Source organism: Apteryx mantelli, chromosome 2 (genome assembly GCF_036417845.1).
Source record: "Apteryx mantelli isolate bAptMan1 chromosome 2, bAptMan1.hap1, whole genome shotgun sequence".
Taxonomy (NCBI): domain Eukaryota; kingdom Metazoa; phylum Chordata; class Aves; order Apterygiformes; family Apterygidae; genus Apteryx; species Apteryx mantelli.
The window spans coordinates 1546604-1573986 of NC_089979.1; the positions used below are offsets into that span (position 1 = coordinate 1546604).

The 27383-nt window shown below is 46.3% G+C and overlaps 1 protein-coding gene across 3 annotated transcripts; it reads left to right on the top strand.

Moving 5' to 3' along the window:
• The first annotated feature begins 23 nt into the window (after nucleotides 1–23).
• On the top strand, nucleotides 24–26820 carry EEF1D (eukaryotic translation elongation factor 1 delta). 3 transcript variants are annotated; one of them, XM_067290092.1, is made up of 10 exons: nucleotides 56–121; nucleotides 1812–1843; nucleotides 12463–12583; nucleotides 14443–14514; nucleotides 22227–22295; nucleotides 23453–23549; nucleotides 23807–23910; nucleotides 24368–24616; nucleotides 25500–25694; nucleotides 26724–26820. In XM_067290092.1, exons 3-10 carry the CDS (start codon nucleotides 12467–12469, stop codon nucleotides 26760–26762), a joined length of 942 nt encoding a protein of 313 aa, XP_067146193.1. In that variant the 5' UTR covers nucleotides 56–121; nucleotides 1812–1843; nucleotides 12463–12466; the 3' UTR covers nucleotides 26763–26820. The 3 variants fall into 3 exon arrangements, with proteins under 3 accessions (XP_067146192.1, XP_067146194.1, XP_067146193.1); XM_067290091.1 differs by lacking the exon at nucleotides 1812–1843 and having other exon boundaries at nucleotides 24–121; XM_067290093.1 differs by lacking the exons at nucleotides 1812–1843; nucleotides 22227–22295 and having other exon boundaries at nucleotides 24–121.
• The last annotated feature ends 563 nt before the right edge of the window (nucleotides 26821–27383 follow it).

Sequence of the window (27383 nt, forward strand, 5' to 3'; positions counted from 1 at the left end):
CGCCGCGCTTGGTCCGCGCCGCGCCCCACAACCCCCCGCGCGCCGGGTGCCACCTCCCTTTGCCTGGCGGTGGCCGAGCGGAGCGGAGCCGCCTGCGGCCTGCCCGGCCCCAGCGCTGCCGGTGAGTGCGGCCGCGCCCGGCGGGGGCTCCGTCCCCCGCCCAAACCTCGGGAGGGGCGTTGAGGGGGCGGTTGCGGTTGTCTGTGGGGTCTTTTCCCCCCCTCACAGGCCTCATGGAAGGGAGGTTGTGGCGCCCCCCCATCCCCCATTGTCCCTGGGGTCCCTTCTCCCCTCACAGGCCTGGGGAGGCGGTTGCGGCCCCCCTCCCCCCCCCCCCGTTATCCGTGGGGTCCCTTTTCCTTTCACAGCCCTGAGGAAGGGGGTTGTGGGGATCCCCCCCCATTATTTGTGGTGCTCCTTCCCCCCTCAGGGCCCTGGGGGTAGGGGTGTGGAGCGCCCCTTCTCCGTGGGATCCCCTTTCTCCTTACAAGCTCTGAGCAATGGGTTGTGTGACAACACCCCCCCCCCCCCCCAAACTATCTATGGGGTCTTTTTCTCCCTCACGTTTTACCCCCTGGGCCTAGGGAAGGGGGTGTGTGGGGTGCTTTGCCCCTCAGAGGCCTACGTTAGCGGTGGTGGGGGCCGCCCATTCATTGCTTGTGGCTTGTCTCCTGTGGCTTTAACAGCTGGTTCCTGCCGCGTTGGGCTGAGCAGACACCGGGAAGTCTCCCTGAACTAAGTGCCTTCCTACAGACTGAGGGGAGCAGGTTTCCTCTCTGGGAAACAGAGGGTTGCAGGGCTGCCCCTACAAGTCTGGGAGATGCAGCTTCTGCCCTGGTGGGGAGGGGGGCTCAGGCAATCCCGCCCTGTCCCCAGCAGCGCTGGGTGCTGAGGCAGGCTGCTCTTCTGCCAGGTGCTCACCTTGGCAAGGGTTTCCTGCCCGGTCGCCTGCTGCAGTTGGTGCAAAGAGAAACCTGAGCTGCTTCTCCGTGCTGAGGCAGAACAGCTGGCAGCTCTCTGTAGCTGAGAAATGGCTTGATCCAACCCTGGCACAGCAGCGCTCTTAGCTGCTGCTCCAAACTTGGTTCAGAGCCGGGAGCCTTGCAGCATCGAGCCTCTCATACCTTCATGCCCTCGCTCTGTAGGGCGCTGGTATGGTTTGGAAAAGATTGTGCTCTGTTAGGGCGCTTTTGGTGCATGTGCTGAAGGCTCTGCACCCCTTCGCTGGCTGTTCCCCGCAGGGGGATCGCTGCTGCCCTGGCCTTCCTCCCCAGCTGGAGCGTAGAGGTGCCCTGCTCCACTTTCCGTGTCAGGGGTGGGAGTGGCCCTCTCCTCCCGGCTCTGCTTGCATCCCTTCACATCTCCCTACCCTCCACATGTCATTCCCACTTCTCCACAGCTTCGGCTGTTCCTTTGGCAGCCTGTCCTGCTCTTACTGCTTTTTTTTTTTTTGTGGTGTATGTGTTTCAGTGACAACTCATTCAGGAAGTTTCTGTTTCAAAACTATTTGGGGAATGGGTAGAGCTGAGGTGGAGTGGTTAAGCAGAGGTTGCTAATGTGCTTTTTGCGTGTTTGAAGAGCTGCAGAGGTAGCTAAAGTCGTGGAGGCTGCTGAGGTCTGTCATTCTTCCCCCTCCCACCCCTCCCGGTGTTCACCAAAACCAATAAGGTTTGGCCCTTTCGTGTCTACATCGTTGCTTGCTGTTTTAGAATTGATCATAATCTGATGTTCAAAAGCCTGTTGTGTTCGTTACGGAGAGGAAAATACTTTGCTTGGCTGGATAGCTGTAATTCTTTGCTCTCCTTTTCTAGGTGTGCGCTCTTTCTTCTCCCTGACTTTGCAGGTATGCCTTTTTTCTCTTCACCCAAGCTATTCTGCTGCTTCTCGACTGCTTTTTTTTTTTTCCCCTTGTGAAGGTGACTTCTTATTTCCTGTCTTCCCCTACCGCTGGTTCCTCTGTCCTTGATTGTCTCTTCATTAACAGTCAGCAGTGTAGCTACTGGGGCAAAACGTCAAGCTTTTAGATGATCGGGGTTGGGTGTCGCTGTCATTTCCCTGGCTAAAGGCTTAGTGTGCAGCTTCGTATTGCAGCTAGGCTGATCTCCTGAGGAAGGTGGTCCCTCTCCCGACTGCGTACTCCTGCTGCTTTGTTCGAGCCAGCCCTGTTGCTCATCTGATTCGGGGGAGAGTCAATTTAGGGAATTAAACCGGCAGGAAAAAAAACAATATTACAAAAAAAAAAAGTTTTCTTTTGCTTTAGCTGCTCGAATTGGCTCAGTGGCAGAACGAGCGTTGAGGAAGGGGTAGGCTTGCTCTCTTCAGTGGCGAGTGGCCAGCAGATCCACAGATGTCTGCTGCAAGGTCAGCCTCAGCTTATTGAACTTGCTTGTGGTCTGAATCACCAAAAAGAAGAAGAAGAAAAAAAAAAAAGGGGAGGGGAGTTGCTGTTTGCCCTTCGTCTGCTTTTAGCGCGAGAAGGTACCAGGCTGATGTGGTTATGTCTAAATGCCCAGCCGAAATGGCTCTCACTTTTGTGAAGACCGCAGTAGCAGCTGCTTTGGGAAGAGGAGGAGAGGCGCTTTGCTAGGACAGCGTGGGTGGTGTAGATGTGTCTGGGTGAGAGCGGCACGTCCCAGGTGCCGGGCCGCGGGAGCGGGGAGGAGCAGATTGGGGCCAGTGGACCTTCTCGCTTCCATCTTTATTACGTCTCTGACATCACATGGGTCCCGGTGGGCTGTCACGCTTTTCCGTCTTTCCGTGTGCTGCCATTTATGTTTCTGGCTGCTGCTGGGATGAGGATTCAGGAGCTTCTGATGGGGAGAGTGGTGTGACATCAGTGATATGACAGAAGTACTAAATATATAATCATTTTGGCCTTGTCTAAGTCAGCTGGGCTGAGCCACGTAACCAAATGTGCAGAATGGAGGATTGGGACGGAGCTTCCAGCAGTGAGAACCCTCCGGGGCTGGCCTGGGGGAAGAGGGGCCGGTTGCTGTTTGGACCTGCAGAAATCGCTGCTTCTCTGCTTTACCCGGTGGGGTTCCATCCCTGTGCTGCATCCGCAGGGTCTGTGTGGAGTCGAGCCAGGTATCCCACAGGGAGCTGCCCCATCCGCAGCCGTCCCATTCTCGCAGCGCCACCTGACACCCGTTTTTGGTGTCGTCTTTCGTCCTCGGAGAGTAAAACTGTGACTGTGATCTTGCACTCTTGGTTATGCGTTGCATAAAGCAGCTGTCGCTTCTCTCCAGAAATTGGTGACGGATGAGAGGGGCTGCTCTTGCTCAACTTTGACTTCTCAAAGCTTTTGGAGCTGGGAGCAGGAGATGGTTTACGCTAGGTTGAATTGTTAAATTATTTCCTGGAGAGCTGCTTTCAAACCACGGCACTCTGACTTGCTATTCCTTGTTGGGATCTGACAGGTCCATCTGACACACAGCTGAGATTAAAATCACAGTCTAGTTCCAGTGTAAGAAGTTGTGAAAGATTTGATACAATTTATTTTGTGCCTTCAGGAGGCTGCAACAAATGTTTGTATAATGTGACTCCAAAAAAAACCCCAGATACATTTATTTTATAGGTTTCTCTGCTGAAGAGAAATGTAACTCTTGGACGGAAGAGGAAGAATGGCTTCTATTAAACTAATAAATGGGGCTGACTTACCTTTCCTTTTTTGGCTGCAGCCTTAGAATAATGTATCATATGCTTGGTATTTAATGACTTCTTGTAAAGTAACCAGATTTAAGGGGATAAGGCAGCCAAATAACTTAAATCCAAAGTTGCTTTTGAATTTACAGAGAGACAATAGAAATAGTTTCATTGCCTATTTTTAACTTTTTGCATTTCCCTGCAGCACTGGAAATCAGGCATAGGTTTGTTCTGGCTGAAATCCCCAGGAAGTAGTGACAAGCAAGAACCGAAGCCAAAGCTGTTGAGCTGCAGATATGATTAAAAATTGTTCTGTTGGATCTTTTGAAAGCTCTCTTTAATGCTTTATGGGAAGCCTAAACATTGACAGTGTTTCAGTATTTGGCACTGAGCAATATTAGTAATAGCATTTGCCTTTCCAATGGCTTTATGCTTCGCAAAATGCCTGATGCGTTGTCTGTACCCTCACTGGAATAGCGAAATTGCTGCCTGTCGCATTTCGTAAGCCACTTCTGTTCAGCAGAGTGGGTATACAAAAGCCAATCTGTGGTGTAAGTATTAAGAGTTTTTACTACATTTTTCTAGCCACAGATTTTTATTTAACGTTTTTCTATAGTGCTTGATGCCGCTGTCTCAAAGTATTAATTCATCTTCGTATTAAATACTAGTTAAATGAAAAACTGCTTTACTGCTGAAAAAAGTTACTAGGCAGCTGGGGAAGCTGGTGAGTGTGTTCCTGAGTATTGATCTGAGTGCAATACCTGATGAACTGCCAGTGTGGTTCGGAATATGACGGCAATGATGTGACCTTGCTCTGCTTTTCCAGTACAGACCGACTGGTTTCCAATTTCATTCTGGCAGCAGTCTGTTTCTGTGCTCTAATTTTTGCCAGTGGAGAGTGGTCGTAAAACAGTAGCGTGTTCTTTTAATTGTAAAACTTTACATTCAAGGAGGTGAAATGGGCAGTTAAGAATACTGCGTGGAAAGCATTGAAACAACCGCTCGGGTTGCCGTTGGGTGAGATGATAAATCGTAGCCGCCTCAGACCAGATTGCCAGCAGTAAGAGCATATGATGCAAAGTGTTTAAAAACAAAAAAAGTCCAAGCTTAAGCAGTTTCAATTCCTTCCAAAACTTTAAAAGGTAAATTTGTCCCTTCTGACTTTGTCGGATCAGGTATTTACTTCAGATCTGATCTGAAGTAAATTTGTACGCTGGGAAAACTGGTAGTACTCAGACCTGGTATTAATGATCTGCAGCTCAGATCTCTTATCAGACCGTCCCCACCAGCTAAGGCGGTGGTTTGTATAATTGAAATCTTACTATATGCCTTTTCTCTGATCTCTGTTGGGAAAACTTATGAATGCAGATTAGAAACTGTGTATCATTTTTTCAATTTTTGCTCGTGTTCGTAAACTTTAATTCATTGAAAATCTGAATCTTTACGTCATGTTTGAACTTAATGAACTCTCATTGAAACAAATGGGTGCTGCAAGTATCTTAGACTTATTTTTGGAAAATGGTATGTCACTTGTGATTGATTCCCTTTTGGAAGATTTGCCCGGGTAATAATCTTAGAAAAAGCACCATTGAAATTCCTTTGAGCCAAACTTTGGTATTGGCTTTAGCACTTTATTTCTGTCTCTTATAAATAAATTATTGTATAGAGTGCTGATTTCTAGTAGAAATAACTGCAGTCGTGTGAGTTTATTTGACACTGCAGTTGTTACTTAAAAGAATTCTGAAAACTCTATTTGCTGTTGGTGCTTAGTTACCTCAATCCGGGGGCTCCAGAACTTCACTCTTGCACCTTCTGAAAGCAGCTGTGAGTAACTTAAAGTGTTCATAGGGCCGGTTGGGAGACCCTGTAACTGGTTCCCATCACGTTGGATGTTTTTGCTTCGGTGTATGTTTGTGTTGCTCATTATTTAAGGGTAAAGATAACTGGGTGTCTGTGGTGTTGGCTGATAAGGACGGTAGTTTGCAGAGTTAACCAGCTGCAAGTTTAATTCAAGGTATTATGCATTTTGGGGGAAGTTAACCGTACAGTAATACTTTTGGCCGTTCTCGATCTGCGTCCTTGTTGACCAGCTGCTGCATCTCTAGAACTTGAAGTTTTTTCTAACTCCATCTTTTTTCTTAATGCTCTCATAGGAACTAAAAAAGTAAGTACTTTCTAGTTGTCCTGTGCTTTTTGCTCTTTCTGGAAAATCAGTGGAATGTGGGCATTATAGCTTCTTATCCCTTCTTATAAACAGATTATTGCACATTTTTCTGAGATCTGCTGGAAATAAGTGCACTGTTACAGGTTTATTTACTAATATATTGGCTATGTCTCACTTTGGTTCCAAACAGTTCTTTGGTTTAACTGAGAATCTCCAGTACAAACCTTGCAATGCTGAGGCTCCTCCGTAGCGCACCCTGCCCTGGAGATTACTGATGTAGTTGCTGCAACTTCAGCGCTTCGGGACTTGGGAGAAACTGTCAATTATTATTTCTTTTTCAGGCAAAAATTTTTGATCTGTTTTTTTTGTCAAGCGGATGTGCCTCTTCTATAGGATACTTTAATGGCGATAATGCAAATTAAATATTTAAAGGTGCTACAGTTTGAGCAGTATTGAGTCACGTCTGAATTTCTTGTGACACCCGTTACAGATACGTTCCCTCCTTTCTGAAAAAGTTTGAACTAACCTGGAGGGTACATACCTCTGCATGGGATTAATGAGGTGTTCTTGATGAAGGATCTCCTTGAAGGCTGTGTTTGTAATCTACATTTTCTCCTTGGGAGAACTCAAATTAATGTGAATCTAAAGCCAAACAGAACATGCTAAGCAGAGGCAATAATCTGATGTTCTGTTCCTGAGTCCTTACTGATTTAAGTAAAATAAAAATTCGAATGTCTTGCCTTCACTCTTTTGTATGTCCTACCTATGTGTAGTTTCAGTTGTGCGTTTTGCTTTTCCTGTGGGTTTTGTACTTTTAGGTTAGTATACCAGATCTAGATGAGCGTTATTTTAAATGTGCACATTGCAACACGGTACCATTTTGAACAGCACTTCCTGCAAAATAATCTTTAATTTGCATCATTTTATCCTTTTCCAATCTTCCAAATTACTGAAATGCAGATGTTGCTCTAGCAAACACGGTCTCCTCTTCACATTAGCGTCCAAGAATCCTGCTTAAATAGGTATATCATCTGTAAAGATTATTTTTTTAAAAGAAATGCAATTTTTACTTGTTAAGATTATAAAAATATCTAAACTATTTGTCCAGCAGCTGAGACTGTTAGGAGGGTGAGGCTGCCTTGATGCTTCTTTTTTTACAGCAAGAACGTGTTGTTATACCACAAAATAATTTGTGCAGCTTCCTCAGTGGCGTTGAAATGTGCTTGTCCTCTACGTGCATGATTCTCATGCGATGTCATTTTTCACTTGCTGATAAACTTGCAGCACACGTGCTTACAGTTGGGGTGGTTTTGGCTTTGTCAGGAACGGGTAGGATTTATCTTTATTGAAAGTGCTAGTTATTTTTTAGTTGTCTGTAGTAAAAAGTGTTTTATTGCCACATAACTGGCAGAGAACGCACTAGAAGAGCATAACATAAAATGAAGACTTGAAAATACATATTATAAACCTTTTTAGCTGTATCCTGGTGTCTTCAGCAGCTGGTGAAGGAGCAGTTTCAGAACTCCAGTAAAGATCTGCTTTTGCTTTGCCTAGTGGTTTTTATAATGTATATGTAGTATTACATTGCTTTAATTTTTTAAACTATGACAATCCTTCAAATAGAGTAAAAATTTAAAAAAGACAAAGGTGTTTTCATGTAGCAAGCGTTTATCCTTTTTTTGTCAGTCAAGCGCTGTAATTGAGGCTTGTAAAAATCTTCCAGAAATTGTTGTGACTGTGAGCCATCGATTCAAGTCTGGGGGATATTTCAGCTGCATGTGAATTTTGTACGGCAACCTATCGCAGATAAATCTGCGGTTATGAAACTGCAGCTGTCAGTAGCTAAAGGGGGAAGCTGACTTACAGGTACTTAGTTTCAGACCTTTTTTTTTACTTCGGGAGAATGAAATATCAGAAGATATTTCAGTAAGCTAAATGAATCATATGAGATCTCCCCCAGCTCTCGGTTGATTCCGTTTGACAGCAACCGGAGTTTTAACCCAAAATCCGGTATTAGTTGTTAAATCAGCTCCCTCTGCTGGCTTTCTAGTAGCAAAACGCAAATGCGTGTGCTGTGTAAGCAACGACCTCTAAAGATGCTCATGAGTCAGGGCACCTTTCTTTTTTTAGCATGTCTTCCCAAATCAGTGCCTAGTTGAGTGTGCTGAACTGGTAATTCAGGGCTAATCTACTAACTTGAAAAATATCTTCTATGTACCAGGGCTTTGAACAAAACCTTAGCAATCTTGTCCTGACAGTTGTCTTCAAAAGTGAGATTTGAAGCATCTTTAGTAAGTGCCTTTATTTTTAAAGGGTGTTATATAATAACGTGGAAAGTAATTGTCAGAACAGAGGTGTTTTAGGAGGAAGCTGATTTTGACTTCAGAAATCAGATGTGTTTGCAGGCAGTTTAATTTCTGTGAGTTAAAATTTATGATACAAAATAGAAATACAGAAATTGAATTAAATGCTTAGGTTCTTTAATGTATATAATAACGGCATGATGGCTTTTGATACCTTTGTATTACTTAAGAAATTCCTGAAGTCTGATGCATGCCCTTGCTTTATTTGGTTTTCTTGCAACTACATTGTTGTGCTTATCTTTTAATGCTGCCACTCTTTGGAAGATGAGGACAAGGAAGCTTCCCTGCCCAGTAGAAAAAGTGTGGGTAGACAAGCACAAATACGATGAAGCAGAGAGACTCCACTATGAAAGAGAAGCTATGCTAGCTGCCGCAGCCCCCGAGGAATGCCAGGAGGTAGATGCTGTAAACGGAGTCTGCAACGATGACTCTGCTGAAAGTGAATGCAAGGGGGACCTGAAAAGAGGAAAAAATGGAAAGAAACAAAGGAAAAGGAAGCGTTCTCCGAAACCCAAAAATGTGGTCTCCAAGGTAGACTTTATTCTGACGGGCTTATTAGCTGATCATGTGTGGTTTGACAAGCCTTTTTATGATCACGCTGAGAATGTGTACAGGAAAAACATAGTGGATTGTCAGAACCAGGAGGCACTTGAGACTGAACTAACTGCTGAGCAGTCTGCTTTAGTGTCCAGGTCAGAAGTTGTCCAAGATGTTTCTAAGCCAAGGATGTTTTCAGCAACCCTGTCCTGCTCCCACGGTAGTCTTGCTGCATGTCACCATATTGTTCAGGACGTCTGGGTCAACAAGTTTGACTTTGATAAAGCCGAGAAGGTGTTCATCGAAAAATCTCAGTTCTTTGTTCCTCCACATGTCCTGACCATTCCGTCTGTGTGGTCAGATGTCGGTAATGTTGGACTGAGAACACCGGATGAAGGTTACGTTACAGCCTTGCCTACTCCTGCTACGCCGAGCTTAGCTCTGGATGTCGTAGCTCATCCTGACGCTTCCTTCGTTACCGGTTTGCCTGGCTCTGTACACCAGACGGTAAACGGTAAGCCGCAGATTTCAAGCTTGCAGGCCCTCATGTCAGAGGTGTGGCTAGAGAAACCTCTCTATGACGATGCTGAGAAGAGCTTCTACGAGAACATGTTCGATGGGCACCCGCCAGGCAAAGCCAGGCTGCAGAACCACGGCTGCCCCGAAGCCTTGAAGAGGGACCCCAAAGACAGGAAGAGTCACAGCGCTGGGAAGCAAACGGACATCGAGCATATGGAGATCACCAACTCTCTGCTTCCCAGTGATGCTGATCGCCCTCCACCTACTTGCTACTTTCTGCATGAGGACAGTGAATCTGTGTGGCTTACCAAGTCGGTGTATGACAGTGCCGAGGCGCGATACTATGCATTGGAGGCTCAGAAAATGTCAAGAACAGGAGAGAGCGTGGGGGTGCCAGAATCCACAGTAGCAAAACCTTCTCAACCAGCTGCTTATGCTTCGAGTGTACCTGCTCTGGAAACTAAGTAGGAGAAGTTTATTCTGGGGTAACACTCACACATGCAAAACTGCTGGATCAGGATTGAGCTGAAAGAATTTGCATGTGTAGAAGATGGGTGTCCTTTGCGTCGGCGGGGTCAAACGTGTGCATGCTGCTGTAGGGAGAAGGTGCTCCTGAGCCATGAGCCTGTTTGTGGGGCAGGGTAACTAGGGGGAAGCTCCTGCGAGGAGTCCCCTCTCTCCTGATGAACGCTCGTGGCTTAAAAGATCCCCATGAAAAGAGGTAGTCATTTGACATGTGTCACCGGAGAGGTTAAACGTTTAAAGTGAGAGCTGGGAGTTGAGCTGGGGTTTGGCCCTCTAGACATGGGGGACTTTGGGGCAAAGCCCTTTTCCATGTTGCTGTTAGATACAAAAAGCTCTAAAAGCGAAAAGTTGGAGGGAACAATTATGTGGTTTAAGCAGGCCTGTTAGGATGATGGAGGATGTCGTGTTTCGTCTTTGAATTTGCTTAAAATGGTGCTTCTTTGCTCTGTATGTCTATTAAAACTGCCACAATGTTCCTCAGAGAAGCAGTTATCCCCGCTTCTCCGGGAGAACTCAGTGCACAGCAGGCTGGCCATTAAACTCCATGCAAGAAGTGACTGTATTTCAGTGTCGCTGCCAGTACCCAGCTTGTCAAAGAGGCTTGGGGGCAGCGGAAACGCTATTTAGGGCAGCAGCCTGGTAGGAGCAGGTGCTTTGTTTGCTTTTGGGTGGGGGAAGGTGGCCTTACTAACCTGTGGGACCATTCTGTCTGGAAGCTGCTGTTAAATTTGGGCCACGGTAGAAAGACTGGCTGGATTACTGCTGATTTGATGCGCATATATTGTGGCTGGGTAGAAGAATTCATTCGAAAATGGTAGATGACCTTTGTAGTTGTAACTCTTGCAGTTATGAATTGGACTAATACCTGCTTAAGGACAGAAACATCTAAAGGATTCTTTTTTTTAAGTCTTTGGAAAGGTGCAGTATGATAAAGTGCTTTCTCTGTTGGATATGTGCTTTTATATACCACTGGCTGAACCCTGAAGTCTGCTGAGTTGAGGACTGTAATGCCTTGGGAGCTTGTCTGAAGGCCAGTGCTTAGATGTTGTTTTGCAGTGCTAAGGTGGAGGCTGTTCTACCTGCAAAAAAGGCTCTTGAAGCACGAGCTCTCGCTTCTGACCCTCTTGGTCCTTAAGTTTGTTAAGATTTGTTGGAAAAGGTTATGTCAAAGGGTGTAGTTTGGGGGAGAGGGTTACAGTCAAGCTTTAGAGTGTGTGTACCTTGTCGTGTCCTATTTGGAGTAGTTTTCAGTTGGCAAGAACTAGATTTTTGGTCATGTTTTTGACCCTTCCCTAGGAAAGTCCATGTGGTTACAAAACATGTGGCATATGTTTGTCTGTAGCTGGGATTCTCTGTTAAACTGGGTGCTTGTATTGGGTGGCAGCTCAAGCAGAGTTGTCTTGTTGGAGAGTTGAGTGCTGGGAAGGGCTTGAATTTGGAGGACGTACATCGTATAGTGGCCTCGGGTCTCTTTTGAACGGGTAGGTGAGGAAGATACAGAGGCTACTTGCATGGAGATGTTTTCCTGGAGAACCTCAGGGCCTGCGGCGTTTTGAGCTGACAAGGAAAAGGTTTGCGGGTTGCTGTTAGTTGCTGTCTTTGTGTCATGTGGTAGAACCTGGCACATGGTGCCGCTTCATTGCGATGCTTGGTCCCTGCTCTTACCACCTTCTTGATCTGGTCTGTAGGTGTCGTCTGGCTTAAAATAATGGCACATCCTCTTTTACCGTTGCGGTGGCCCCATCATTCGCCTTCTAGTTGTGAAATTAAACAACCTTTGGAAGCTGCTGCACTGAAAAAAAATAACTTAAACCTTTTCACAGCAATATTAGAATACTTTATGCTGTCCCTTCCTATCACAGTGATAGGTGTCTGTCTCTTGCAAATGTGGCACTGTTGATGATTTTAACTTCTAAACAATTATGGCAACTTCCAAAAGGGCTTGTATGCAGTTATCCGTGGTGCCGCTGTAAATTGTATATGCATCTGGATTCGGGAGGCTGATCACTGTTGGTGCCAGGCAGTATGCTACACTGGGCCACTTATTACAGGAGGACTCAGTAGTGCACCTCGTGATGCATTGTGTGACCGGGGTAGACACATGTGTACTAGTATTCACTAAGAGACCCAACAGTTGATGTCAACACGGTTTAGATTCATGTTCAAGGAAGACTGAAACTGGTTTAAATTTGTGAGCAACAGTGTCCAGAGCGCCCTGTCACGCACTGAGCGCTCCCTCGTTGACATGCTATAGTGTGGCACGCGCGCTGTTTGGAGCTGCGTGTTCTTCAGTCTTTGGTTTCACTCTGGCCAGGTGTCTTAAGAATGAAAAAACGTTTTTTGCCGCTTGGTTGTCTCACGCGCAGGACATCTTTCTCATCAGCAGGCTCAAATGTGTGTCTAATGTGATCTAGAAAATCCGATTCCAGATGGCGTTTTGTGGAAGCAGGTACAGATCAGCTGATGTATTCTGTCCCCACTGGGTACTCTGTCACTAAATGCAGGCCAGGCAGATGGGAGGGTGATTAAAACGCCCTTCCTTCGTAATAGGATCCCATTTATTTAAAGCTTTCCACCAGAGGGGAAACTGCTGAGTGCGGAATTGCAGTTCTATGGGAGAAGGAAATGCTGTTCTGACAAGAACAAGCTTCTGCAAGCGGCTCACCTTAAATACGTCCAGGAACTCACTTTGTTTCTTCCTCTCTACAGAAAAATGGCAGTCGACTTCCTTTCACATGAGAAGATCTGGTTTGAGAAATTCAAGTATGATGATGCTGAGAGAAGATACTATGAACAGATGAATGGGCCAGTTAGTTCTTCACAGCAGCAGGTAATGTTTGTTTTCTGGTGTGGCTGGTTTAGCAGTGTGCTGCAGCTTAAAGAGCTAGTACAGAGAGGAGGCAAAAGAAGGACCCTATCTGCCTGGACATGTATTTCTGTATTATTTCCACTTTGGGTGCGGCTTTTTCCAAGTTTGAGAGTCTTCTCTTGGGGCTCTCTAAGCCTACATCCCCCGTTATGCCATGGTTTGTCTTTTGACTTACCATCTTCTGTGGACCATGAAGAATTTCTCCAGTATGACCACTGTGTGGTGGAAGAGTAAGGGGTTGGTGTTGGGAGATCAGGTGCCCTTGTCTGAGATGTGGCAGAGTTGAAGAAATAGAGAAACAACAGCTGCATGCTCTGAGAGCTGCTGTTTTATTGATGTGGGTGGGTGGTATGGTAGGCTAAGAATTGACCTGTACCCATTCAAACAGGGGAAACGCTGTTTTGCTCGGGTTTTGGAGCACCTAAGCTTTTCTTGGCAAGGGATATACTGGAGATCAAATGCTTCATGTTTGCGTAGGGCTACCGTGACTCCAAAGAGACCAGGAATTATGTTCCTCTCTTTGTACCCTTTGCAATGTGAAGTGTCCTCCTGTGGAAGATCCTGCATCGGAGTACTGATGAGTGTGTGGGAGCAGGAGGAGGGGAAGCACAGTGCAGTTGCAGCGCACCTGAGCTAAAGTAGTTCACACTTAACTATCAGCCCTAAATTATTACTATTTAAAGCACAGAGATGCTGTAACCTCCTCCTGAAATGTAAAGAACTGTTAACTGTGTGTGCTTTTGATTCTATAGAAAGCTGCTTAGAGTTTTAAATGGCTGTCTTGCGAATGGCAAGTGTTTAAAGGGAAGCTTGTTGCTTAAGTAGCAGCTTCTAGGCATGTTCTGCTCCATTCCTGCTGCCCGTGCTAGCGTAGTGGTAGCACAGCACCTAGGACGCTTGCATAAAAGTTAGAGGCTACAGATAAGCACTTGAAGCAGATGCTAAAGAGCAAATCTCTACAATGCTCTTAGAAGAACGGTTAGACTATTTCATGCCACATAAGAAGCTTTCAATCAAGAAAAAATTCTGCATGTGAGAATTGGCGTGAAGGCTCTGGAGGTTCTGCGGGAGTTTATCACCCGCTTTTCTGCTAAGAAAAAAAGATCCACACTCTGTAAAATCTGCCTCCAGCCTGGAAGTGGACATCCACCTGAATGTGTCCAGGTCATTGCTCTTGAACGGGCTGTATGACATAGACTTTTGGGCTTCTGCTTAATTTCCAGTGGATGGTTTCATGTCTTGGATCTTGTTGATGGGGTTTCAGTCTGGGAGAGGCGAGGAGTGACTGGAGCATGGAAACTGAACTTGTGCCCTAGGAAGGGAATCTTCCAAGTCCAGGTTAAGGCACAGGGCCTGGGGAAAAAACACTTGTGCTGCTGTGCCCTGAGTCGCACCTTGTTGGATAGAAGACTTCAGTTACCAGGGCTGTCACTTTTTGCCTGAATAAAATTACAGGTAATATTAAGGGAAAAAAAAGGGCTGCCTAATGAGATCTCTAAGGATGTGTGGCAATGAGTCCAACCCCCTGCCTGACTGGCGGTCATCCAAACTGTTCGGGATAGTGATAAGGAGAATTTAAAAAGCTCTTGACTGAATGATCTTGTGGACACGTGGTCTGATGTGACCAAGGATTGCAATCCATGCTATTTGGTTTCGAACCAGTCCTTCTTGCGGTTAATTTTGCAGTACTTGCTGAATCATTGGAAGAAAAAAATAATCAAAAAACCCCTAGTCTTCCCCTTTTTTAACTTCCCTGACCAATTTCCCATGTTTCCTATTTTTTTTAAAAAAAATCTTGGTTCTTTCTGCACTGTTTGCAGGAGAACGGAGCCAGCACGATCCTACGCGACATTGCCAGAGCCAGGGAGAATATCCAGAAATCGCTGGCCGGAGTGAGTACCCAAGCTCTCTCACCAGCTGGCTACCCGCAATCATTTTTAGCTGTGGTGCATCTCACAGGACTCCACTGCGACCACTTCATAGATTTTGTGGCTTCTTATTTTTAAGTTAGAGGAGATGACCAAGGTGTGCAGTGCTGTGTACCACCAGCATAGCTCCATCTGATCAAGAGCACCGTTACTGCCAGAGTGCATGCTGCTTACCTGCTTGCCAGACTGTAGTGCCTTCTAAAATAACTGGATTTGGGTTAAAGCTCTTCAGCTGTTCATTTCTTTTTCTCTTAGTGGAATTTGTTCCCACAAGTCTTACATGAGAAGTAACAAGTTACTGCTAAAATCACCTTGCTGAGTAGCCAAGTACTGAGCTGCCAGCGTGGGTATGTTTGTCTCTTGGGGTACACTGAGCTGCCACCTTCTCTTTCCTATTTTGCTTTCAGTTAGGGTATGTGCAAAAAAATGGTATCTTCCATCTGCTGCATCTAGGGAATTCAGCTTGGCTACTAGCTTTAACTCTAGACCATCCCATAAAGGTTCGGGAATGTCCTTTCTAGAGGTGTTTTGGTGCTGGTATGTAAATGAGTCATCAGAGAGCGCTGTTATAACTCTTAATTTTTCAAGAGGAAATAAGTCTTAAACTAATAAGTGGGGTTTTATTGATTTCATGGGTGAGGAAAAAGCAGTCACAGGATGCAGCCCGTGTGCCTTGATTTCTTACCTCTCTAACGGGACTACTACGTACTTGCACATATGTTCCATCTGAGGGTATCTGTCCTTTACACGTAGTGATTTGGCCTCACAACCCCCTCTTGGAGTAGATAACACTGTGCATTTCTGGATCAGTATTCTAACAGAGAATTCAGCCTTTCTCAATGGGAATATCTCCTATTCCTCCTTTCTTAACACAAGGATGCGTATAGCTGGGATGGATGCAGTGGAATTAATCTAATTGCTTTTCCCGTGGTGGTCTCACTGTGCCAGTTGAACTTGACGCTCCGAAAGCAACTTTTACATCTTTGGAATAACTGCAGCTGCTCACGTGAGTGATCCAAGATAGTACAGAACTGGAAACTTGGAAATGGATGCAGGAACAGCAGGGTCGATTTGAAGAAAAGCTGGTGGGAAATAATTAGATTTGCCTTGGTTATTTTCAGTGGTCCTGCATACAGCTTAAACGCTGGAATCAGTGGAGAGTTAGAACAGCTTAGTAATATTATTAAAAAATGTGTTGAGGAAGAAAATATGTGGAAGTAAAATTTTCTAATGTTGGTTTCTGATGTTTAGCATCAGTATTCCAGCCAACAGCTTGGGAAAGTAGGGAAAGATCTTCTGAGCTAGCTAGCTTAAGTTCAGATCTTCAATAACCTGCTTGAGCTTTCAGTAGAAATCATCAGCCCTTGTCTAAGTCTTTCAGCTTGGACTTGAGGCAAATATGTGTGGAAATAAGCCACTGTCCCAGACAGATTTTGAGAACTTTTTGCATGGAAAGCGTTAAAGGTCTTTGAAATGACCTTCTCGAACAGAGTGAAATCTAGGATCAGAGCAAAATGGAGCGTCAGCTGCTTCCTCCAAGACCTGCCCCCTCCAGGAACAGAGGCTAGAGGTGGTGAGAAGGAGCAGGAAACCTGAATTTAGATCACCAGGCAGTGCTGCTGGTCTGCCCTGAAGGTACATTCTCATCTTGGTGAATGGTCTGTGGTTTACCAGATGAGGACCAGCCTGGGGGGGTTTCTTTTACTGGCCTGCAACTCCTGCTGTTCAAAGACTACTTCATGTGAGAAACATGCACGTTTGGGTCAGCCAAAATTGGGAGAGGGTGTTAGCAAAGCACCAGACTAGTGCCAGAACAGAAATTTGAGGATATAAAGTCCCTTGCATCCCTGTGATGCTTTTCTGGGGGTTAATTTTGTTTGCAGAAATTCTCCTGTTGAGTGTTTGTTTCCTGTGAGGAAAGCTCAGCAGGCTTGAGAATTTAAGGTCAGGACTGAGCTGAAGGACCTCAAAATTGGAATAATCTATGACGTTCCCCAAAGTTCATTTCACAGAATGACAGAATGGTTGAGGTTGGAAGGGACCTCTGGAGATCATCTAGTCCAACTCCCCTGCTCAAGCAGGGTCACCTCGAGCACATTGTACAGGATCGCGTCCAGGCGGGTTTTGAATATCTCCAGAGAAGGAGACTCCACAACCTCTCTGCGCAACCTGTTCCAGTGCGCTCTCACCCTCACAGTGAAAAAGTATTTCCTCATGTTCAGATGGAATTGTCTGTGTTTCAGTTGGTGCCCGTTGCCTCGCGTCCTGTCGCTGGGCACCACTCAAAAGAGTCTGCTCCCATCCTCTTGACACCCTCCCTTCAGATATTTGTACACATTAATAAGATCCCCTCTGTCTTCTCTAGACTAAACAGACCCAGCTCTCTCAGCCTTTCCTCAGAAGAGAGATGCTCCAGTCCCCCCATCATCTTTGTGGCCCTTCGCTGCACTTGCTCCAGTAGTGCCACATCTCTCTTGTACTGGGCAGCCCAGAACTGGACACACTGCTCCAGATGTGGCCTCACCAGCGCTGAGGAGAGGGGGAGAATCACCTCCCTCCACCTGCTGGCAACACTCTTCCTGATGCACCCCAGCAGACCATTGGCCTTCTTGGCCACAAGGCCACATTGCTGCCTCATGCTTCACTTGGTGTCCACCAGCGCTCCCAGATCCTTCTCCGCAGAGCTGCTTTCCAGCAGGGCAACCCACAACCTATCCTGGTGCATGCCGTTATTCCTCCCTAGGTGCAGGACCCTGCACTTGCCTTTCTTCAGCTTCAGGAGGTTCCTCTCCGCCCACCTCTCCAGCCTGGCCAGGTCTCTCTCAATGGCAGCACAGCCTTCTGGTGTATCCGCCACTCCTCCCACTTGGGTGTCATCATTTGGACTCTCCAGTGAAAGCTTGAAGGAAAAGCGCTATGTACTGCATTAGGGAAAAACTGTGCACTTTAATCTGCATTGCTGTTAGGGACCCTCTCTAATAATTTAGCCAACCTATAACTGCCTTTCTGTTCCCAAAGCGTGCAGTTGCTTGGATAAGCAGAGCACAGGGTAACAGTGACCTCTTCCTCCTCTTCCTTACTTTTTTGTGATCCCGTTTTACTGTTCTTGCCTTACCCTGGCTTATACAGTATCGCAGAGAGTTTACCTCTTCGGTTTTTCAGATTACCACATCTCTGCCATGAAGCAGTAAAACACAGTAGGATCTTCTGGGTTGGTGTGTGGGTTAGAAAGACTGAGCTGTCGAGAAACAACTCCGAAACAGCGGCTTTTGCAGCTTTCATTTCTGAAGGATTGTTGTTAATCCTGGACAGCTCTGACATGGAGCAGGCTTGATTTTAGAATACATTTAAGCTTCGTTTCCATGTCTCAGAGCAAAATGTATCCTGCTGGATCTGCAGGATAATTCTGGAGCATGTTTTTCTAGCCAGAATTTAGTCTTTCCTTCCACCTAAACGTGCAGAATTGTTAGGAATCGAAGATGAAGCTAGTGAAAAGTTGGCTCTTGTGAGATGGGGAGATGGAAGACTAGTGCTTTTTTGCTTTCTGTGAAATTCATCCAAGGTCTGTTTTAGATGTGCTTCAGCTGGGTAGTGTTGTTTTGAAATGTGTGCTGGGGCATTAGGATTGTTGAAGTAGTGATTTGTATCTCCCAAGGGAGAGTACAAAACTCTCTGATGCCGGAAACATTTGTTTGCACATACCTTTCATCCTGCTTTGCATGGTCATCTCTGCTTTAAACGATCGCTCCGGTTTACATCTACTAGATCACTAATACTTTCCTATGTATAAAGTTTTTAACTTCTGTAGCACTGCAGCTCGTGGCATTGAGACTACAGGTGGTGAGAGATGTCACAGGTGGGGGACGGAGGTGTGGAAAGGATTGACTTGCCTGAGATGGTATAGCAAGTCCAACAGAGCTGGCGACTGAACTTTTAGTTCCTAAAAACTTGTCCGAGGCTGCAAAAAAAAAGGGATGACATTGGGTAGACCACCGGTGTAGGGGTCTGAAACTGTTATTCCGTGCTTTGCCCCAGCTCCCTCTGTTAGAAAAGCTCCCCAAAAAGCTATGCATGCACCTCTGATCCTGCAAGAGTGTTCGGAGGCCATGTTCAGAAACACATCTGCGTGCAGGTAACGGTCACACGTTCTGCAGGAACCCGGTCAGAGTCCATCCCGTTGGTCTCACGTGAGTGAAAGCCTCTTCCAGTTCTTGAGCATCGCCTCCCTAGAGGTCACTGAAGCGTCTCTGAGCATGGCCAAACCTTCCATGTTTCCAGAGCTCAGGCAGACTGACCTGAGGGGAGAGGTGTTGCACCTCTGTGTGCATGAAATGGGGTTAATTTTTGTACAGAGCCATGCGTGCCCTACAAACTTGATATCAGAGAACGTACGCATTTTCATATCTGCAACAAAGTGTGTTTTAAAAAAAGAAATAAAATAAAAAATTGTTCTTCCATAACGGTTAAGTCAAGTTAAGGGAAAGTGTCAATACCTCCAGTTACTTCATGTAGGGAAGGAAGGGCCAACTTTCCAGCTGTGTCAGTTTTAGGCCTGACATAGTAAGGAGCTCTTTGCTGTAGTTGTCCAGACAGAGATTTATCAGTCTGATACAAAAAAGTGTAACCTTTGCCATTTTTTATTTCGTCAGTAGTCAGTGCTCTCGTCTCTAATTTTTAAAGTATGTTTTAGAAAGTCAAACTTAATGCTGGGCCCTCTCCAATTTAAAAAGCCCTTTGGTGAGATTAGGAGACTAGATTCTAATTTCTACCCTTCATAAGCAAAAAAAGTCCCAGGGATCTAATTTGCCTGCCTGATTGAGCTTATGTGTAGTTCTTGGTATGGCTCCAGGCTTGCTGAGCGCTTCTGCTATGCGGAATATTTTGAAAGGGTTGCAGTGCTAGTCAGTGCATTACTGACATGGGATCAGCATAAAAATTGTGGCTTAAGCTTGAAAAAACCCAAAGGTTTTAAGAGCTCTCATCATAAGACAGTGCAGGTAGTAACTAAAAAGTGGAATTCCTAACATTTGGGATTTTGAATTACTGTGCTTGATAAAATTCACGAACATTTGTTTTGAACATCCTCTTGGCCCAGTTGGGTCAGAAGAAGCAACTCTTGCATGCGGGAAAGAACAGACGTTAGGTAACGTGCAGGTTATGTTGGTGACCATATGTTTCTGAAAGCTTAAAACATCCCCAGGGCAAGTCCTCAGTCTCATAAAGGCCACTTTTCTCTAACAGCAGGGCTTGACCATCTTCCAGAGCTGGGATCTTTGTTCAGCGTTGCGCCTTGCGCTCTTGGACCTTCCTTTAGGGCGCTTACAGGTTCCTAAAGAATAGCCAGCCCCGTTTGTCAGGACTTTGCGTCTCCTTTGCTTCATCTTCGGGCAGGCCACCCTCTTTTCTCCCCTGCAAGCGATGGCTGTGTTCAGGCTACCCCTGCCCTGGGGTTGCCTGCTGATAGAAATAATCTCCGAATTCCCTTGCGTGTTCATTTAAAGGTTGCGCTCTGCCTTGCCTGCCGGCACCGCGAGCCCCCTCCCTGTTGTAAACCTCCTTTTTAAACAGACGTGAAAAACGGCACAGCGGAGCAAGCAGATCCTCGTTTAGTAGTCTAGTAGGAAATATGAAGCCTCTACTAATGCCGCAACTTAGCGTATACAGGGACCGCTGCTGCTGAATCGTTTTGTCCACGTGCACAGCACTGAACTGTTTATGTGAGTTTTGCGTGCGTTCGCCCCCTAATTGCATCCAGGTTGTGAATCAATCCTGCTACGCGTACGGCAGCAGCTTTGCAGCTGAGAAGTCCTCCTGGAGGTGAAACGACTCCCCGCAGAGCCGCTGAGCTGTCTGTGCTGCAGCTCCTCCAGCGCTTGTGTTCCCTGCCTAATTGCATACTGATGGGCAGGTGCAAATTAAATGCTCCACTGAGGAAGCTGACTCTCTTCTGGGCTCCGTTATCTATATTTGCATCTTCACCGTGGCCCCACTTTGGATAAGGCGGCAAGGGAGTAATTTATTTGTGCATTGCGGAGCTCTGCAGTTGCTTTGTGCAATTCCCTGGGTTACGTGTGCTGTGCAAACAGCAGCTGATGGCAATATACGGTTAGGTTTTCTTACCTCAGGATTTTATGCTACTGAAAAATAGTCTGTGGTGGTAACAACATATCTTATTTCCATGTCTGCCCTTGTTTAGAATAGCTTCATGTAGAGCAGGGTCTTTCAAAGCCCTCTTGCAAGCCGTACCTACGCTCTTTTCTGGAAGGTGTCAGATTCTTTCTCTTCACACTCGTCACCTGAATGACACTTCCGCGCAAGGCTGGCAGGTTCCTTCTGAACTAGAGGCATCCTGCCAAGCTGTGGATATTCTTGCTGCGTGACTGTGGGGAGGAGCAGTGCTGACCCACCCGGCGCGAGACCCCAGGATGCCAGCTGACGAGTGTAAGCGTAGACAGCGCTATCTCAACTTGGAATTTTTTTTTTGCATCTTTGGGGCGTTCGGTTAGTGACTGTGAGGCTGGCAAGACTTTATGTGGCTTCTTAAATATTACTGACAGGGGAGAGAAATTTGGAGGCGGAACTGAGTTCTGCAGCAAATGGTTCTGCTAAGCCTGAGACAGGGCTTAAAAAGCAGGCTGTTCTGCAGCACCGAAGAGGCTTAGCTGCGTTGCAGCATCTTTAACATCAGCAGTTGTGGGCAGGTTAGCCAGAATTGCACACGCAGATGTGGAGCCTGTTGAAATGCTTCTGCGTTTAGCTTGGAAACGTGCCTAGGGCTTCAAACTGCCGGATGTCTGTAGTGCTTGCTGCTTAGCTGAGCCAGCAGGCATTTTTGGGAAGGAAAAAAAAAAAAAGCTGTATATCTATTTTTGCAGGTGTAATAACTCCTGTGTTTGATTGTAAGGAGAACAGGGGGAAAAAAACAACAGTGTTTTGGGGAAAGGGGGTGTAGGGATGGATGTGACTATTGTGAGAATTCAGGCTTTTCCTTAAATTGACTTAGACCTTGGCCCTGATGATGCAACTGGAACAGGAGAAGGTCAGGTAATGGGTTTTTCTGAAGTTTAAGTTGTCTGTGGTGTTTAAGACTAGGGATGGCCTGATGTGATGGATCCGCCATCACTAGCAGTCTGTCCTTGGTGGTGCGTGAGGAGATGTGTGGATGGAAGCCCGCCTGTGGCTGTCATCAAGTTGCTCAGTGCAGACTGGTTTTGTTGCTCCGTTCCTCTCTAGGAGAGATGCTTCAGTGGCAGTTGGGGACTTCTTAAGAGTCTTGGTAGCCTTGCATGTGTTTGTGTCTGCAGAGCGAATGTTTTAGCTACCGACAGGAGAACTAGCTGAGACCTGCAGTGTGTGCATGTATCTGCTGCACCTCTTATTTTACAGATAGCAAAATGGCTAAGACCATGCTCTAGACATCTTTGGTTCCACCACCCAGCTGCTTGACCCTTCTGCAAGCACTGAGACATGCAGCAAAAAGATGGCAGAGTTCATGGATGACTTTATGCAAGCTTTGTTTGGGGTGTAGCTGGTGTGAAGCTGTTTCTCACTGATTGACAGTCTGTCCTGCATGAGGATCTGCTTCTGGCGCTTGACTGCCTCTTTCAGCATGAGCGAAGTGCTTTTCTCTTTCCTGTTGAACCAAACGCATCCCCCAACCCTTTTGCCCTTTCCAGCAGAAGACAGTTCCGCGTAGTAAAGAAGCTCCCTCTGCCCGTCACAAGAGGCAGTCAGGCCGCTCAACTGTAAGTCATCTGCGCCCGGATGGAGCTGGTTGTGGTGTCTGAGAGGAAGCTGGAGGGCAGCCTCATACTGCGAGAGGCTCTTGCCCTTTGGGACGTAGTCCTGGCTCACGCTGTGTAGCACGTAGGCCTTCGGGTCTCCTAGGCTTGGGGAGCGAGTCTGGGCACTGCAGATCGGCACTTGTGTTCCTGAGCCTGTATCCACCGCGAAGGCTGCGTTCTGTGCCTGAGACTGATTCCCTGGTGCTTTTGACATCTGGCCCCTGCTCCTTTTCGGGTAGGTGAAGGAGGGTCTCTTTGACCTTCCTTCCGGAAGCAGCACGTGCTGCTTTCCTGTGTCCTGTAGACCCTGCTCTCCCAGGGTTGTCTCTCCCAGAACCGGCTTTCCATATGCTCCACGTTTGCCATCTCTTCATCCTAAGTGATTGCCAGGATACCAGGAGCATGTCAAATGCAACCAAGAGTCCCATTAATTATATGCAGGGTGCACTTGGAAGAACATAATTTATCTCCATTGTTTTATTCAGTTATAGGGACACTTGAAGGCCTGTTTTCTCTTTCCTTTTGCAGAATTGATTTATAGGCAAGGGCTTCCTTAAAAAATAAAAATTAAAGCACTTTTTGCTGTTAGAACAAATCCTTTTGAAGCTGGATTGGTATAATTGCCCCCCCTCAGCATGTATTAAAGTAGGTTTCCGTTTTTTTGAGAGGACTTAAACGCTGGAGCAAGGAAGATGGGAGTTAGAAATCCAGGAATCGCTTTCTAGCTTTCACAGTGACTTGCTGAGTGACATTAGGCAGGTCATTTCTGTGCTTTGTGCCTTGGTCTGTCAGACAAGACCAGCTGCCCCGTTGAAGGGGCTTAGTGGGAAACTTTCAAAACCTTTTGCATGTTTAGCGATAGCTCATGATCTGTGACTGCAAAGAATGACTTATCCCGAACTCACCAGTGCCAGCTGAGATTCATGGGATGTGTTTCATGCTTCGTTATATAGAGCTAGTGTATTCTTTTTCAAGGCTTTGGATGAAATGACCTTGTTCTTAGGTAGCTTTTGAAAATCTCTTCTTCCCCAAAGGCTTGACTCTGCTTCGCTTCACTGAACCATTGAGCTTGGGAGTAGGTGAACAGATTTGTTTCAGCTCGGTTTTCCTTGTTGCAGAGTGCAAGCACAACCTCTTCTGGGCCTACTGGTGATCAAAATGAACTCATTTCCAGAATTTCTCACCTGGAGGTAGAAAACCAAAACCTTCGCAGTGGTAAGTGGGAGAACCTTCTGGCATGAAAGCAAATTTGGTGGGGTCCCGCTCCTGCGGAGCATCCACCTTACTGACCTTGTCTGTGGCCAGGTGAGCACATGCCAGTGTGTTTTGATCAGAGCTTTACAGACTTTCCTCTGACTGGGACAGCTGGTATTTGCAAACCTACTTGGAGCAAAAGCGCTCAAGGCCTGACTTGAGAGCTGATGCTGGAGCCTACAAGATAAGTTTCCTTCTCCCCCTGCCCCTCCTTGCAGTTGTTGCAGATCTTCAGCTGGCCATCTTCAAGTTGGAAAGTCGCCTGAATACGCTGGAAAAATCATCTACCTCCCATCAGCCCGCATCGATTCCACCAACCCAGGTGAGCCTCAGCGGAGTGCTGTTCCTGAGTACTTCTTCATAACGAAGTCCCAACTCGCTTCAGAGGTTTCCTCGCTCTGTGCTGAGGATTGAGATGCTCGTGGTTAGGATAAGTTTATTGGAGCTTTTTCAGCAGTTTTGGCGGCTGCCTTGTGATCTGGCCCAAACCAATATCTGTGAGTCCCCAAACTTACATAAATGTATGTATAGGCTCAGGATATCTAGAACATGAGTCTAAGCAGGAGAAGAGTTGGGAAACTGTCCTTACAAGACTTAGCCTTACTGTCCCAATATAGGTATGTATATATATGTCCCCAAAACTATATGTAGGTTTGAGGGCTCCTATATATTTGTTTGGGACTTACATGAGTTCCCAAGTGCTGCTCTGATTTAACTTCAGATTAATTTTCTTTCCTTTTCCCTTAAATCCAACTTCAACGCGTGTCACCCCAATGAAGAAAGTGGAACCATTCAGTGTTCCCTCCAAGAAAGTGGAGCTCCCATCTGCTTCAATTGCAAAGAAAGTTGAGCCAACTGCTGCAGAGGATGATGAGGATGATGACATCGACCTTTTTGGTAGTGATGATGAAGAGGAAGACCAAGAGGCTGCCAAAGTCCGGGAAGAGAGATTGCGTCAGTACGCAGAGAAGAAGGCCAAGAAACCGGGTCTAATTGCCAAGTCTTCTATCCTTCTGGATGTTAAGCCAGTGAGTAACTCTAAAATAGGGGGTGTTCCTGAGTGAAGCTATGTGTCTCATGCTGCAGGAGGTTGCAAATCACTTGCAGATCCGAGCTGTCTGGTGAAGCGAATGTGACTCACAGATTTTTTTTTCAAACAAGGTTTGGAGTTAGGTGGGATACTGCAGCTGGGATCTGCAGTCTTTGTGCTGCTGCTGCCTCCCCTGAACCATGGCAAGTGCAGCCTGTTATTTGATGGGTTCCCCTGACCAGGAGTAGCCCCTGCCTTTGAAGAACGGGCTTTCATCAGTTAAAGCAAAACCACAGACTAACATGCCCTGAAGATGGGAATAAACCAGTCTTGGTTAAACAGATTCTCATGGTAAAACCACCTCTGGGCTGCCTAGTGCTCTGCACAAAAGAGAAATGTCCTTGGTAATGATAAAACTATTTACATACATTTTAAAGTGAGCGCTCCAAAGTAGATGTGTTGCTGCAGGAAGAATTCCCTTTGCGTATGAAGGGTCTGTAGATAGAATTGAAATACATACCATGTAGCATTGCTGCAAAGTCAGGTATTTAGTTTGGCTAAGCCCATCAGCTAATTCTGGTGAGAATGGCAGCCAAGAAAAAGCAGCTTGAATTAGCTGAAAGGTACTGAGAGAGGCAGGATTGAATTTTAGCTGCTAGTGTGGGCATGGGCATGTGTTAAACATGTGAAAGCATGTTGACTAGCCCAGGTTACCCCGTCTGGTTTAGGGGTGCACCTTAATCTTCGTGTGACGGGAGTATTGTCCACCCCCATTCTGTTTGCTGTATATGTGATTGCAGAGTCTTTGGTTGCTGGACGCCTCTCGGGGCTAATGCTGATCTCTAGGAAAACACTGAAGTTCTTATTTCACGCTTTTGCAGTGGGATGATGAGACCGACATGACAAAGATGGAGGAGTGCGTCCGATCCATCCATATGGACGGGCTCGTGTGGGGAGCCTCCAAGCTGGTCCCAGTAGGCTATGGCATTAAGAAGCTCCAGATCCAGTGCGTAGTGGAGGATGACAAAGTTGGGACAGACATCCTGGAGGAGGAGATCACCAAGTTTGAAGACTATGTAAGTCTTTACAGCAAGCTGTATAATGCTGCGTGATGCCTGGCCTGAAGGGTCATTTTTGACTGAATAGGTTCACTTGCAGCTTTGGCACATTTGGATCTTTAGTAGAAACACACATGGAATTCATGGTGTCTCTGCCTGCTGAGACAGATTTTTCATGTTTTCTTTTTTTTTAAGGTTGGCTAATATGCTTCTACATCTTGCAGATATTTTGTAGAGCCATTTTGCAGGCTGTGAGCCCTCTTACTGCTCATCCAGCCCGTTGGCTTTTACCTTGGGGAACCGCTGCTTTTACAGTTAACCTGGGCACCACCAAGGTAGCAAAATGATTGTTTACCCTTGGTGGTTGGGGCTGGAGGAAATGTCTCCAACCCACCCTCCCTTTTTCCATGGAAATAGTAGCAGGAGCTCCAGCTCTGTGCCAGGTAATACGCAGGCTCAGCAGTGCTTCCTGCCCCTCTGCTTGGAGAGGGACGCAGCAGGCCAGAGACCTGGTTTTAATTTTCTTTGCCTGCTCTTTTTCTTGCTTAAATATATACAGCAAATTGGGAACTGCAGCTCTTTAATCTTGCCATGGTGTTACTTGAAATGACACCAAATTATCAGTTGGGGTTATCCTTTGCCCTGAGGGAGGAGAGAGGTGTGGATAGTCCCCAAAGTCCAAGCAGCTTGCACACTAAGCAGTGGTGAGATCATCTTGTGGAACAAGTTAGAAACTGTTTTAATGTGCATGTTCTTCATAGGTTGGACTCCCCAAAGATTCCTACAGTAACTAGCACAGTGGAGTTTCCTGTTGTGACTGGGGTTACTTATGCTTACTAAATAGTCCAAAATAGCACCTAAAAAGCTGCTAAACCACCTAAAAGGAGGCTCTTCCTAGAGCAGGGAAGCTGCCTAAGAGAAATGGGCTCTGCTTGATCTGTTTTGATCTTTCTTTGTCAAGAAATCCCCTGGTGTGAGTACTTCCTTCGTTAGGAATGTCTGAGAAGTACTTGGTGATCTCCAGCTGCTGCTCTTGTTCTGTTTCAGGTGCAGAGCGTTGACATTGCTGCCTTCAACAAGATCTAGAAGCAAACCTGTATCCTCTCTGCAAGTGTAATTAATAAAGGTCCAGATTGGGAGTGCAGATTGTATGATGTCTTTCTTTGCAAAGTGTAACTTGTCTGGAGAGTGATGTGTTGTGAGACTTTGGGATATTTCCCCTCCTTGCCCCCTTCATAAAAGGAAGGGCCGTTGTTCCTGTGCCTTGAGACATGGGGTAACTATGTTTCTGGCTTGGGGTGGCTTCCTGTTTGAGCAGCCTGTGCTAAGGGTATGTGCATTAATCTCTCTCAGGGTAGAAACCTGAATTGATTATCTACAAAATACCCCAGGATGAATGAGCAGGAAGCGTTCAGGAGTTGCTGTTTTGGCATGTGGGGCTGAATTTCCTTCCCTGTTTTCTTTTGCTGCTCTTGCTATCCTGTGCGGGATATTTCAGCTGATCGTTCTGTGCTTTAGGAATGAGGGGACCATCCAGAGCGTGGCCTGCGAAAGGGGAGACTATTTCATGCCATAGGCACAAAAAGGGTGTGTAGTAATGCTGGAGAGTCCAAGGTCCAGGTATGAGTTGCAAAATGCAAACATTGAGCAGTGCAAACGGCGAGCGCCATAGTGTTGCGCCACAGCGTCGCGCCACAAGTGTGGGAT